At 40.0% G+C, this 11,254-nt stretch overlaps 2 protein-coding genes across 2 annotated transcripts; one reads left to right on the top strand and one right to left on the bottom strand.

Annotated features, from left to right (window-relative positions):
- The first annotated feature begins 2,068 nt into the window (after window positions 1-2,068).
- LOC111345662 (density-regulated protein homolog) lies at window positions 2,069-7,949 on the top strand. The gene is made up of 8 exons (XM_022952950.2): window positions 2,069-2,206; window positions 2,348-2,367; window positions 3,215-3,302; window positions 3,973-4,035; window positions 4,294-4,328; window positions 5,289-5,373; window positions 6,191-6,330; window positions 7,491-7,949. The coding sequence occupies exons 1-8, from the start codon at window positions 2,113-2,115 to the stop codon at window positions 7,533-7,535; spliced, it is 570 nt and encodes a 189-aa protein (XP_022808685.2). The 5' UTR covers window positions 2,069-2,112; the 3' UTR covers window positions 7,536-7,949.
- A 603-nt stretch (window positions 7,950-8,552) lies between these two features.
- LOC111345661 (uncharacterized) lies at window positions 8,553-11,240 on the bottom strand. Its single transcript, XM_022952949.2, has 3 exons — window positions 10,948-11,240; window positions 9,672-9,896; window positions 8,553-8,995 (listed from the first exon to the last, which is right to left on the bottom strand). Exons 1-3 carry the CDS (start codon window positions 11,167-11,169, stop codon window positions 8,759-8,761), a joined length of 684 nt encoding a protein of 227 aa, XP_022808684.2. The 5' UTR covers window positions 11,170-11,240; the 3' UTR covers window positions 8,553-8,758.
- Window positions 11,241-11,254: the final 14 nt, after the last annotated feature.

The following is an 11,254-nucleotide window of genomic DNA, read 5'->3' on the forward strand; positions in this document are numbered from 1 at the left end:
AGTTTTCTTTAAAATAAAAAAAATTGGTCGAGGGGGATCTCAGTTCCACAGTTAATTAGAGTGCATTTAGATTACTACGTTATTTTAAATTTGTTGACATTGAAACGACTTTTCTTGGCTGGGAATTACGCCGCTAGTACTTGAAAATTCAAAAAAAATATATAAAAATAACTATGCGATGACTGTTTTTAAAGGCAGTTGCTGGGTCAATTTCTTTCAAAGCTGGAAAACACAGTTTTTCTGGGGTTTCGCAAGGAATGATCAAGTTGAACGACGAGTCAATAGAAACAAATTTCAGACGTTTCTGGCAATTTTAAAATTTCCTTCTACGTTGACCTTTTGAGCGATATGACGTCATTCAGAGTGCTGATTGTTGTATATAATTCTTTTTATCTGCTGGTTGACAGCTGAACGAGGTGACTTTTGGTGACATATTCTTGACGACCTTCCTGAACCAGACAGATCATGGCGACGGAGTCCTCACGTAGGACATGAACCATAATTACACTGAGTAGATGAGCTCACAGTTCTGTGTTAATTTGTCACTTTTTGTTTTGGTGTGCGTCAATGTTGGGTTATTTACGTGGTTGGCATGCAGGACAATACTCAGCATTGGTGCAAGCGTACCCCAATGCTGTGATCTAATTGAGGGGGGTGAATAGGCTAACGGATCGGCGGATTCTGAGAATTATTTTGCCCGGATTTCGGATTTAGGACAAAATTTTAACGGATTTGCGGATTCTGAAATTGCAACGGTTTTTGGATTTTGCTTGTGAGGAAGCTCGAATTGTGGATCTGAACGATCGTTAAAAATGTGTTTTTTTCTGAGTATGTGTATATTTTGTCACAGACGAGACTCTCTGCATGTCACGCATCAAGGAAATAGTAACGCACTGGGACGTCTGCTGTGTTCGCGCCCTTATCCCCAGGGGGGGACTCCCATATGAAACAGACGGGGATGCTCGTCATCTCGCTTAGGGGTGTAAATTTTGGATTTTTATCTCGCTTAGGGTGTTCCAGGCAAAGCGCCAATATTTTAAGCCATCAAGGTCTCGTTTAGGGTTCCGCGAAGAAATACAGAATTACGCGAAGAGAAATAGCCTGCGAACAGGCTCCCCGTTGTGCTCCTCCAAGCCGGGAGCCTGTTCGCAGGCTAGAAGAGAAACAGAAGTAAAATTTTCTTTTCAACTTGTTTTTTTTTTACCGTATTACCTCAACATTAACTAGTTTTCTATTTTACCAAGTGCCAAAGAGACAATGCATGAACATGAGCGGTCTCTTTTAGGGGTCAAAATTTGCTTAATCCACGCCCAGATGGTCTCCTTTAGGGGTTAAATTTAAAATTTCCGACGAGCATCCCCTTTTGTTTCATATGGGAGTTCCCCCCGGGCCTTATCCGTGACACTGTACCCCACCGATTGCAATTCGCTCGATGGGAAAGCCATGGCCTAACTAACACACAACAGCTCAAGATGTGTTTTTCACCTTTTTACGAGGCAAGTAGCGAACGGATTCGGATTTAACAATATTTTTTAATGGACTGACGGATTTGGTTATCAAATCGTAGCGGATCGGCGGATTTGCATTCCCCTATTCACCCCCCCTCCTAATTGGTGCGAGCTATATACTCTAATGTGGTGATTGGTGATCTGATTGGCGCGAGATACATACCCTAATACGGCGATCGTATTTGTGCGAGATACAAGCCTAATGTAGCTGCTATCTGATCGGTACGCGCAACATACCAGTCGACGCACTAACATGGAGTTTTTTTTTTTTTTTTTTTTTTTGTAGAGAAAAAGAACCTCAATAAAGTTACATATAAGCTATGGGGTATAATTGCCAATTTATTCATTAGTTAGTTCTTTACCAAGTGGTTTAGCTGTCGATTGCTCCTGCTGACACGATTCATTGCTGTACCTCCTAACCCAAATACGTTTCCTGATTAGGGAAATTAATCGTCATAGCGTCCAGTTAGCGTTCAAAATAGGCAACGGACACGCGCGGACGTTCTGTTGACGGAAAACGACAGAAAACTGGATCCAAGGTTTATAATTTAACATCTGCAAACACGCTGTACAGCGACAGTTCGCGAAAATTTACCAAACTAATATGGCGGAAGAAATTGAGAGCGATGTTGCAACAGAGAATATTACTGAAATGGAAGAAAAGATCGAATATCCCCTGGATGTGAAATACTGTGGAGGTAATTTATATGTATTTTCAGTTTTTCGTAGCCGAGAGAGCTAAGTTTTCAGGAACATGTTTGAACGAGTTTATCTTTTCTTTAATTTCATCTTCTCCCTGACTCAACCTCGTTCGATTTTCATGCGACAACCTTCATTAGTGTGCAGTTTACCCTTGGAGGTAAGTTATCTTTCTGTAATTTAGAATTGCTTTGCCCTCCCCCGGAAGGAAAAGTTTATCAAAACTTGTGATACAAGGAAGTCGCTGAATTGCAAACCCCATTTGAAAATCTATTCGCGGAAATCCAGTGTCTTTTAATTATAAAGGGCTCACTCTCAAGATCTGATTGTTAATTCTCCCCTCTATTTCCTACGCATTTCTTTGTAAATTAGTTACAAGAATTGGGTGTCAGATAAAGTGAAAACTTCTGCTTGATTAGTTTTAGTATTCTTACTACCTGTTTATTGCCTAATGTATGGACATTAGATGGAAAAGCCATATTTTTATCACTTCTGGAAGTTATGAAAGGGTTAAAGCAAAGATACAATCTATAATCAAATGTGTAGCTGTTTATATTTTACTTCTCCTTTGCGTTATTGTGGATTTTGCAAAGAGTTTACTCTTGAAAGATTCCACTCTACAGACAGGGCTAAATGATGAAATGCTATGTCAGAGGGTATGTGGTCATCAACGCAGGCTCAAGTGTTCTAGGTCTAAAAGTTAGCAAAATTAGTGGAAAATAGTGAGGGCTGGCATTTAAAACCAAGAAACTTTGTTTTCATCAAAGGTATATCCTTTTTCCAGAGGTTTTAAGGAGAAAATTAATTTTCCAAAATTTTTAGGGGGTGTACCAAGTTTTTGGAGGTTGTTCTATAAAAGAAAAGGGCAAGGAAAACAATGTCTTGAAGCAACAGAGTAGGAAATCAACCCTACAAACTACTTAAAAATCTGTTTTCCGGGCAAAACCTGGTGCATGCGCATTCATTATTCAGCTCTGTCACAGGAACATGTTTGTTTTACTCCTTAGTACTGTGAATACACAGCAGAGTATGAGAAATGCAAGGAGTGGCTAAAAGCAAATATTCCTGATGCTTATAAAGCCCTAATCGGTCAGGGTAAGTATTTGAAAGATTTGAGGTTTCAACTTAGGTTGCCCCATCTATCAAACAAATGTGATCAAAATAAAATAAGAGGTTACTTGAAAAGGCAGGGTTACCTAACCCATGCAGGTTTCCTCATCTGGAGCGAAACAACTTTGTTTTAATTTCTAATGACTTCTAAGCCAAAATGCGTTTAGGTGGTTCCCCCACCTCCATGTAAACAGGCTCTTAAATGTGACCTGCACTCCTGTCTACATGGTCAAACACGAACGGTAGGGTTCGATAAATCAGCGATTTTCCAAAACTTGTTTTAGAAATCGGAAAAATAGGTTGACTTATGTAAACAGCGGCAGCTCTTATTAATAACTATCAGCTTTATTTTTCAAGGGTGGCACTTGACAGGATAAAATAAACTATTGTGCCCCTCTGTATAAAAATTAAACCACTTAGCATAAACTGGTACAGTTGGTCCATAATAATTGAATGTTTTAGGAATGAAAAGTGTGCAGATTCTAATAAATTTTTGGCAAAACATACTTTTAGCTTTCCTTATGTTTTAGTTTGTTTGTCTGAAAGGTAGTACCAAGATCCCTGTTTGTGTCAGTGATAGACATGAAACAAAATTGAACCCTGAAGTTGTGTTTTTATCTCAGATAGTGATGTTGAATTGTCAGTGCTGTTTTAGTTGCAGACCAGTTGGGTGATATGGAAGTAAGTGAAGGTGCAGCCAAAAAGAAACAAACTAGAGGTACTACTTACTTTTTACCTTTTTCAATTTCTTACACTTACTTTTAACAAAAGATGTGTAATTTTATCTTTTGGAGTATTAAGACTTTATTATATTATTATTATTATTATTGCTTGAATATTGTGTTTAGGATCTTTACCATCGGACCTGTATGGCCCCGCGTGCACTTACTGTTGATTACTGTAGATATTTGAAGTCTTTAAAGTACTCCTTAGCAAATGATATTAAATGCTCTTTTCTCGTTCATTTATCTTTTAGGTGGCAAAGGGGTTGTCAGAGCTCCGAAGAAAAAGGTAGGTACTTGAGTAATGAGGCATTAATTCTGCATATGCATTCTGCCAATTGTCTGTTGCATTATGACATCATGATTTGTGCATGGTAACAAATTTCAATTAACTGTAATTTTTTTTAATTTTGAAGCATTTTCATGGGAAACATAGTGAAAATGCTCAGCCTTTGGATATTCTAAGGATGTCATTGTTGAGTGACAACATCCTGTTCCCTGAAATAGATATATTCTGAGAATACTGAAATATGGAACAGTAAAATGTATAAAATGCTCTATTTTTGAATGCATTAATCAAAGTTAACAATGCCCATCTCAAAATATCTCAATTTATAATTTTAAAGTATTTATTGGACTTGGGATAGTGTTAGTACATATATTTGTAGTTCTGTTATTGGACCCTTGAGTTACTTTGGCTTGCATGCAGAAAAAAAATTATAACATAGCCAAAGTTGTAAGTGCTAGTTCTGATTGGTCAATTTAGTGTCCATCATTTGCCCATGGGTGTATGTTGTTGACCTGAGCAAATACAAACACTAGTTTCTGGTCACATAACTGCCACAATTGGCAGTAATGATGCAATCTGATCGGCCAATTTGCCATTGCTGAGTGCAAACAGCGCTGCTCACATTAATGTGTCATATTGCACTCAAAGAATCGTTTCATTTGACATGGATATTGTGGAAAAAAAAATCCACAGTGGTTTATTGTGGTCTGTACCCTTATTGACAGGGATATTCATCAACAAAGTGGTAAAAATTTGTTGCAGACTCACTCTGTGGCAGATCGTGAGTCCATAACGTTTTGACCACTGTGATGATGAATATCATTGTCAACTAAATAAGAGTACAGACCATGCTAAACTACTGTCAATTTGTTAAATGTAGAGACCTTAACTTGTACGTAGTAGTTGAACTCTATACTATACTTGATACTTGCCTCATTTGCAATTTTGTATTTCTTTAAGAATGTAACTAAAAAGGTAGCACTGTCAAGAGCCCAGAGAAATAAGAAGAAGTATGTGACTGTTGTTACTGGACTGGGTACATTTGGTAGGTGTAGATTTTTTTATCATATTACTTTGTTGTGATGTAAAACACAGGGTAGTCTGTGTTGTGTCAGGCTCTTTTGGTATGTCAGTGAAGACATTGAAAAAAGTGGGTGAAGGAACTAAGGTTGAGGTTGAGGAAAGAGTGGCCTCCAAAATTTTCCATTTGCACTGTTATAAGTATTTGATTTCCCCCAATCAACACATAGTTAACCTATGGTTATGTGCTAGTCTTCTAAGGCTGGAAAGGAATCTTTTTGCCGGTGTTACCATTTTGCCTAAACTTGATACTCTTATGTCCAAGTCATGAAGTCAAGAGCACTCTTCATGATTCCACACTTTAGTTACTGCCTAACTCTGTGCTAACACAAACGAAAAACTATTCCATTTAAACTTGAAACAATTTGGACTAAGCTTGTCCTGTGACAGCATCCTTAAAATTTTAACATTTCACTCCCAGATCTCATTAGTAATTTTCCTTACTGTATCCAATTCAATTCTTATGATATTAATTAGGAGAATTTGGTATTTAATCAACTGATAATCCCGTAATTGATATGTTTCCTTATTTGCATCACTTACTAGTTGATATTATATTGATATTGTAAGGAGAAATTAAGTCTTGGTCAGCCATGGGAGTTTAAGGTTTAAATCCTCCATTTTGGATCATGTGATATTTCATGGTTGGTATTGTTATCAGCACTACTCCTTTAGAAAACTGCCTGTAAAATAATAATAATATCCAGTTTGATAAAAACATCAGCCAGCCTTGTCGCCTAGCCAAATATTTCGCTTCTCACGTGGCTGCTACTTCTTTCCAGATATTGACCTAAAAAAAGCTGCAAAGATCTTTGCCCAGAAATACTCGTGTGGATCGTCAGTGACGGGTGATGATGAAATTGTCATCCAGGGAGACGTCTTAGATGATTTACTAGATTTCATTCCAGAAAAATGGCCAGAGGTAAAGTCTTTCCTTACAGTGATGTCGATAGAAATCCAAAGCACCTCAGGTGGAGAAAAGGGGAGGGAACATTCCTTCACCTGCTAAACGGGTTTCCAGGGTCTTGAGTCCAAGCAGGGTGTGAAATTCAATTATTATATAACTGGCAGCGCCCGGGAGCAAGATAAAGCGAATCCAGTGTTCTGATTGGCTACCCTCGGTATTGTCCGCTTCGATCCCATGTAAGAAAAAGAGTGCTTGAAGCGGCTAATATCCAGCCATCTTGACTTCACGCTTGATTAATAATGCAAATGTATTGAGCCCCTTGAAAGGGTTTAATGCGTGTGTTGCCGCGAACGGTGACCAACCATGTAAAATCAAAACTTCTAATCCAAAATCGTTCTTGAAGGCGTTGAGAAGACTCGCACTGAATGTTTACAGTGTTTAACGCAACTTTAGGTTCAAAGTCGAGAAAAACTGAACGATATTCGAAGCTTTCAACTCGGTGGACTCGTGGCACCATTCCGCCACCCCGCGTGCACGAAGACTTAGATGTCCCCACAGGGGGCCCACACCAGCGGCCCACACCAGCGGCGTGTCTGGTCGTTTGTTCGAAATATAAAGAATTGTAAGGGAGAATATTGAAGAGTCGTAAGGCTTAAAATAGATGTAAACCTACCTCACTTGCTGTGTATTGTCGTTTTTGTGGTTCTAAATGGCGAATTTGAGCGATTTGGTAGATTTTGCCTTGACTGTTCGCTCAAATTCGCCATTTAGAACCACAGAAACGACAATACACAGCAAGTGAGGTAGGTTTACATTTATTTTGAGCCTTAACATTGCCATTCCTTGATATAAGTTTACGATATTACGACTCTTCAATATTCTCGCATACATTTCTTTACATTTCGAACAAACGACCGCTTGTGTGGGCCCCCTGTGATGTCCCATAAACCCAGGCGACGGTCGCGCGTCGACCAGCCGCAGCAGACTGGAAGCTACTATGTGCACCGTCTGGGAACCTGACTAAGAAAACTTAGAGGAACAAAACTGCCCAGTTCCAGACCCCCCTCGCCGACAATTTTTTTTTATTTTGATGAGAGTTTCTCTGTTTTTTGTTTTTGCGCAATTTCTTCAATCCAATAAAAAAAAAATAAGATCGGTTTTTTTTATTATTGCAGATTGATGATGATAGTATAGAGGATCTTGGAGATCAGAAGAGATGATAGTGTTAAAACTATTCAGTTTCTTGAACTAAATTAAAAAAAAAAAAAAAAAAATAGCTAAACCATAAATTCACTCGCTCCTTTCGGGCGCTTGTTAAGGAACTTCTGTTTTTGAATTCGATTCTTCTCTAGCTGTAAAATATCGGCAAAGAGTAATATCTACAGCGGTGAAATTTGTAAACGTAGATTCGCGACTTATAACTGACCGTCGAATTACTTTTTCTCCAAGTTTTCTGGGTTTGTTTGTTTCTTTGTTTGTTTTTTTTTTGTGACACCTTATACACACTGTAATTGTTTTTCCTTACTGCTGAAATACCTCGTGTCTTACCGGCCCTTTCCCTGATAAAGTTAAGATGAAGATCGACGCTGTTCTTTGACAAGAAATAGCAAAATTCTTCAGTGAACTTTAGTGAACCTGTTGTGTTGCTTAATGTTTTTGTCAAAGCTAGTAGAGGAAAGACCTTTCTTGAGGCTGCTCTCTCTTGAGTATTGAATTTAAACATCTGCTAGCTATCACGTGCCCGTGCTTTTATTTCCTTCAAAATATTTAATTGTCTAATCTTACTGCGTCACGCACAATCTTTGCCAAAAAATGTCCCTTACAGTTGTCGATCCGAGAACACAGCGCACTCTGACCCTGGCCAGGGTATACGCACCATATCAGGCCTTTCCATCCAGAATTCATTGCGCTAATCTTCACGCCGAATCGTTTCCCTCAGTCGAAATTAAGTAATGTGTTTGTTGGAAGGGGTCGGGAGGTTTTTGTCGCTATGACCAGTTCGATATAACGACCACGAGATGAGGAATGGGCATGGCAAATAAGCTGAAAGATGTTGTCTCTCGACAACTGTCATTTTATGGGGAAATGTTAAAGGCTGTATGCCAAAAAACGAAAACAGAGTTTGTAGGTGAAGTATTAACGCTTTACGCCCTAACATCAACTGTATGCTTATTCTCTATAATATTCTAAAAACCGCGTTTTCCTAACGACGGAGAAATTGTTAAACAATCAAGAGCTTCTTTAGTTGGTGATCATTTCCTTTATTCTCCTGACCTTAATGTGTGATTCAGGGTGATATTGTAAGGAGAAATTAGATGTTAGTCACTCTTAGGGGGCAAAGGGTTACACAGAGAACAAGACAGAGAACAAGAATGTGCGTGTCAGTTAATATTTTCACACGCCGGTAGTAGGTGAGTTTCTGTGGCTAATACACAAGGCCGGCTCAGAAATGCTTAGTAGCGCAGTAAAGGAACAAGCTGCTGTCATACAAGGACGGTCGCTTGTAGTAGTACAGCAGACGACTCTTCCACACTTTCCACGACTTTGCGTCTTTCAGCTTGGGGATAGGTCGGTTCAACAGGGTGATGGGTGTACCCGACTTGTAATGTTCTGCAACCCAGTGGACTGCTTGGTAGATGCCGTTTGATGTAGTGTCCAAGAGGCAATTGCATAGATCATCCTGCGCATTATGAACAATACATAACAATCTTGAAAGTACACGGGAAAATGGTCGAAAGGAAGGGGAAGTGAGATAAGTCACAGGTCACGGATTTTCGCCGGGGGGGTGGGGGGAATCACACGGTTCTGAGGGTGATCTGAGCGGGGATTAGTCGTGGGTGACAGAGTATAAGGGGGGAGGGGGCTATAGACAATTAACTGCCAGTAATGGGGTTTTTAGAATACTACAGAGCCTCAGGGTGGAGGCGCGGTGGCCTCATGGTTAGTGCGCTCGACTCCGGATCGAGTGGTCCGAGTTCGAGCCCCGGCCGGGACATTCTGTTGTGTTCTTAGGTGAGACACTTTACTCTCACAGTGTCTCTCTTCACCTAGGTGTATAAATGGGTACCGGCAATTTAATGCTGGGGGTAACCCTGCGATGGACTGGCATCCCATCCAGTGGAGAATAGAAATACTCCTAGTCGCTTCATGCTACAGAAATCGGAGTTAAGCACCGGCCTAATGGGCCACTAGGCTCGTAAACAGACTTTACCTCACCTTGCCGAGCCTCAGGAGAAGATCAGGTCGGGTTTGATTATGACAAAACTATAATCCTCCAAACCCCCCCCCCCCCCCACCACCACCCCGCGATAAATAACGATTAGTCCCAAATACAGATGTCGTTATACTTAAGTTACCTGTGGCGGGTTGTCTAAAACTTCTTTGTAAACTTCCCTCACTCTATGCCACACATCAATCATGTGAAACTTATGTACGATTCGCTCAGTTGAGGACCAATTAGGACCCAGGCCGTCATCATCCTTGCCAATCCGGCTCAAAATGGCGTCCATGATGTTCATTGTCTCAGTGGTGAAATCTTCCCCACGGGGGTCCTCTGGAGCAAATGGTAACACTAACTTTTTCTGAGGAACAAAGTGAATTGTTTAGGGTCTGCACCGATATTTATTTCCTCTCTCTGCCATACCCACCCGATCTTATTCGATGAGAACTTAACACACTTGTGTGGCACCGTACTTATACTCTACTAAAAAGGCGTCATAACCACAATCTTTGCGCATGATTGTACATGGCACTTAGTCTGTTATGGCCAATCCGTAAAGTTATATCAGGAAAATCGATACTGGCACGGAGACGGGAACTGAAGAAGATCGGAATGTGCTCTTTCACGTTAATTTAGAATTCTAGAGATAGACCTGGCGTCAAGTAAGGGTTTGACTACTGGATCATTTGGCAGAATATTGCTTTGTTGTTGCGACCTCAATTATCACTGAAAACTTAAAATCTGATTCCAGTTATATCACACGTCACAGTTACAAAATGTGTTCTTTTCTAAAGCGAAGATTTTGTTTCTATTGTATTTTTTATTGTAATCAGCCTTTTTCTAAGCAAAAAAAATAATTATGCTTTAGTATCTGCCTCGCCAAATGAATGGCACAGCTCACTCCAGTTTAGATTCTTTAGGGGGAAAATATTGTTAGATGCTTGACGCTCATTTCAACATCTTAGAGAGTTGAAGATTCATCTAGTTTTGTTAAGTTGTTTATTGCGTGATCTGTAATTCGATTGCGTGATCTGTAATTCGATTTCGTGATCTGTAATTCGATTGCGTGATCTGTAATTCGATTCCATGGTTCCAAAACGCACTAGGCACGAACAGTAGGCACACTTAGAAAGTGCCAACAATCGTTAAAAAATTTCCAGACAATTCTAAACCTGCTATTTTTTTAAAATTTACTCCACTATTTAGAAAGGGAAAGTAAATCTGCGATTTAAGCGGTTTTTAAGGCTTAAGTTGTACCAAGGACTGCCACGGTTGAGTTTGAGAAAGTCTCAGCTAAGAGGCCTTAGTGCCAACCTCCAGCTGTGATGATTCTTCTCTATGAAGCGAAGTTATACATAGTATACTGGTTGTTTTGATGTTGTGGAGAGGTAAAGAAAACCCACAGCACTTACTTCGTCCTGGATGTTGTGGTTCACTGTAGGAACTCGATTATCCTCATTTGCCCTCGGGTTGAAAAGACGAAGGCCTTGCACGCTCATGCAGTGAATTGTGTGCGCGATCGTCTCATTAAAATTCTGCGACAAATAAAACGAGGCATACAGCTCCTTACAGGAAGGCTGAACAGCTGCAGCTGAGCTGCAGAGAAGAGCAGCAATCAGTAGGAAGCAATTCATGATACGCTCTCTTCTGGTGCAAGCAAGTGACAAGCAGTGAAGGTTCGCGTGACTTCACTGACAGAGTCTAAATCGCGTGATTTTA

This window comes from Stylophora pistillata, chromosome 13, assembly GCF_964205215.1.
Source record: "Stylophora pistillata chromosome 13, jaStyPist1.2, whole genome shotgun sequence".
Lineage (NCBI taxonomy): Eukaryota > Metazoa > Cnidaria > Anthozoa > Scleractinia > Pocilloporidae > Stylophora > Stylophora pistillata.

Excerpts from the sequence above, each read along its gene's own strand:
- LOC111345661 (XM_022952949.2), bottom strand. The coding sequence starts at position 11,169 with ATGAATTGCTTCCTACTGATTGCTGCTCTTCTCTGCAGCTCAGCTGCA. Across the intron at positions 9,897-10,947 it reads ACCACAACATCCAGGACGAA|AAAAAGTTAGTGTTACCATT; the intron begins GTAAGTGCTGTG and ends TTTGTTCCTCAG. Across the intron at positions 8,996-9,671 it reads TTTTAGACAACCCGCCACAG|GATGATCTATGCAATTGCCT; the intron begins GTAACTTAAGTA and ends CATAATGCGCAG.
- LOC111345662 (XM_022952950.2), top strand. The coding sequence starts at position 2,113 with ATGGCGGAAGAAATTGAGAGCGATGTTGCAACAGAGAATATTACTGAA. Across the intron at positions 4,036-4,293 it reads CAAAAAGAAACAAACTAGAG|GTGGCAAAGGGGTTGTCAGA; the intron begins GTACTACTTACT and ends TTTATCTTTTAG. Across the intron at positions 6,331-7,490 it reads TTCCAGAAAAATGGCCAGAG|ATTGATGATGATAGTATAGA; the intron begins GTAAAGTCTTTC and ends TTATTATTGCAG.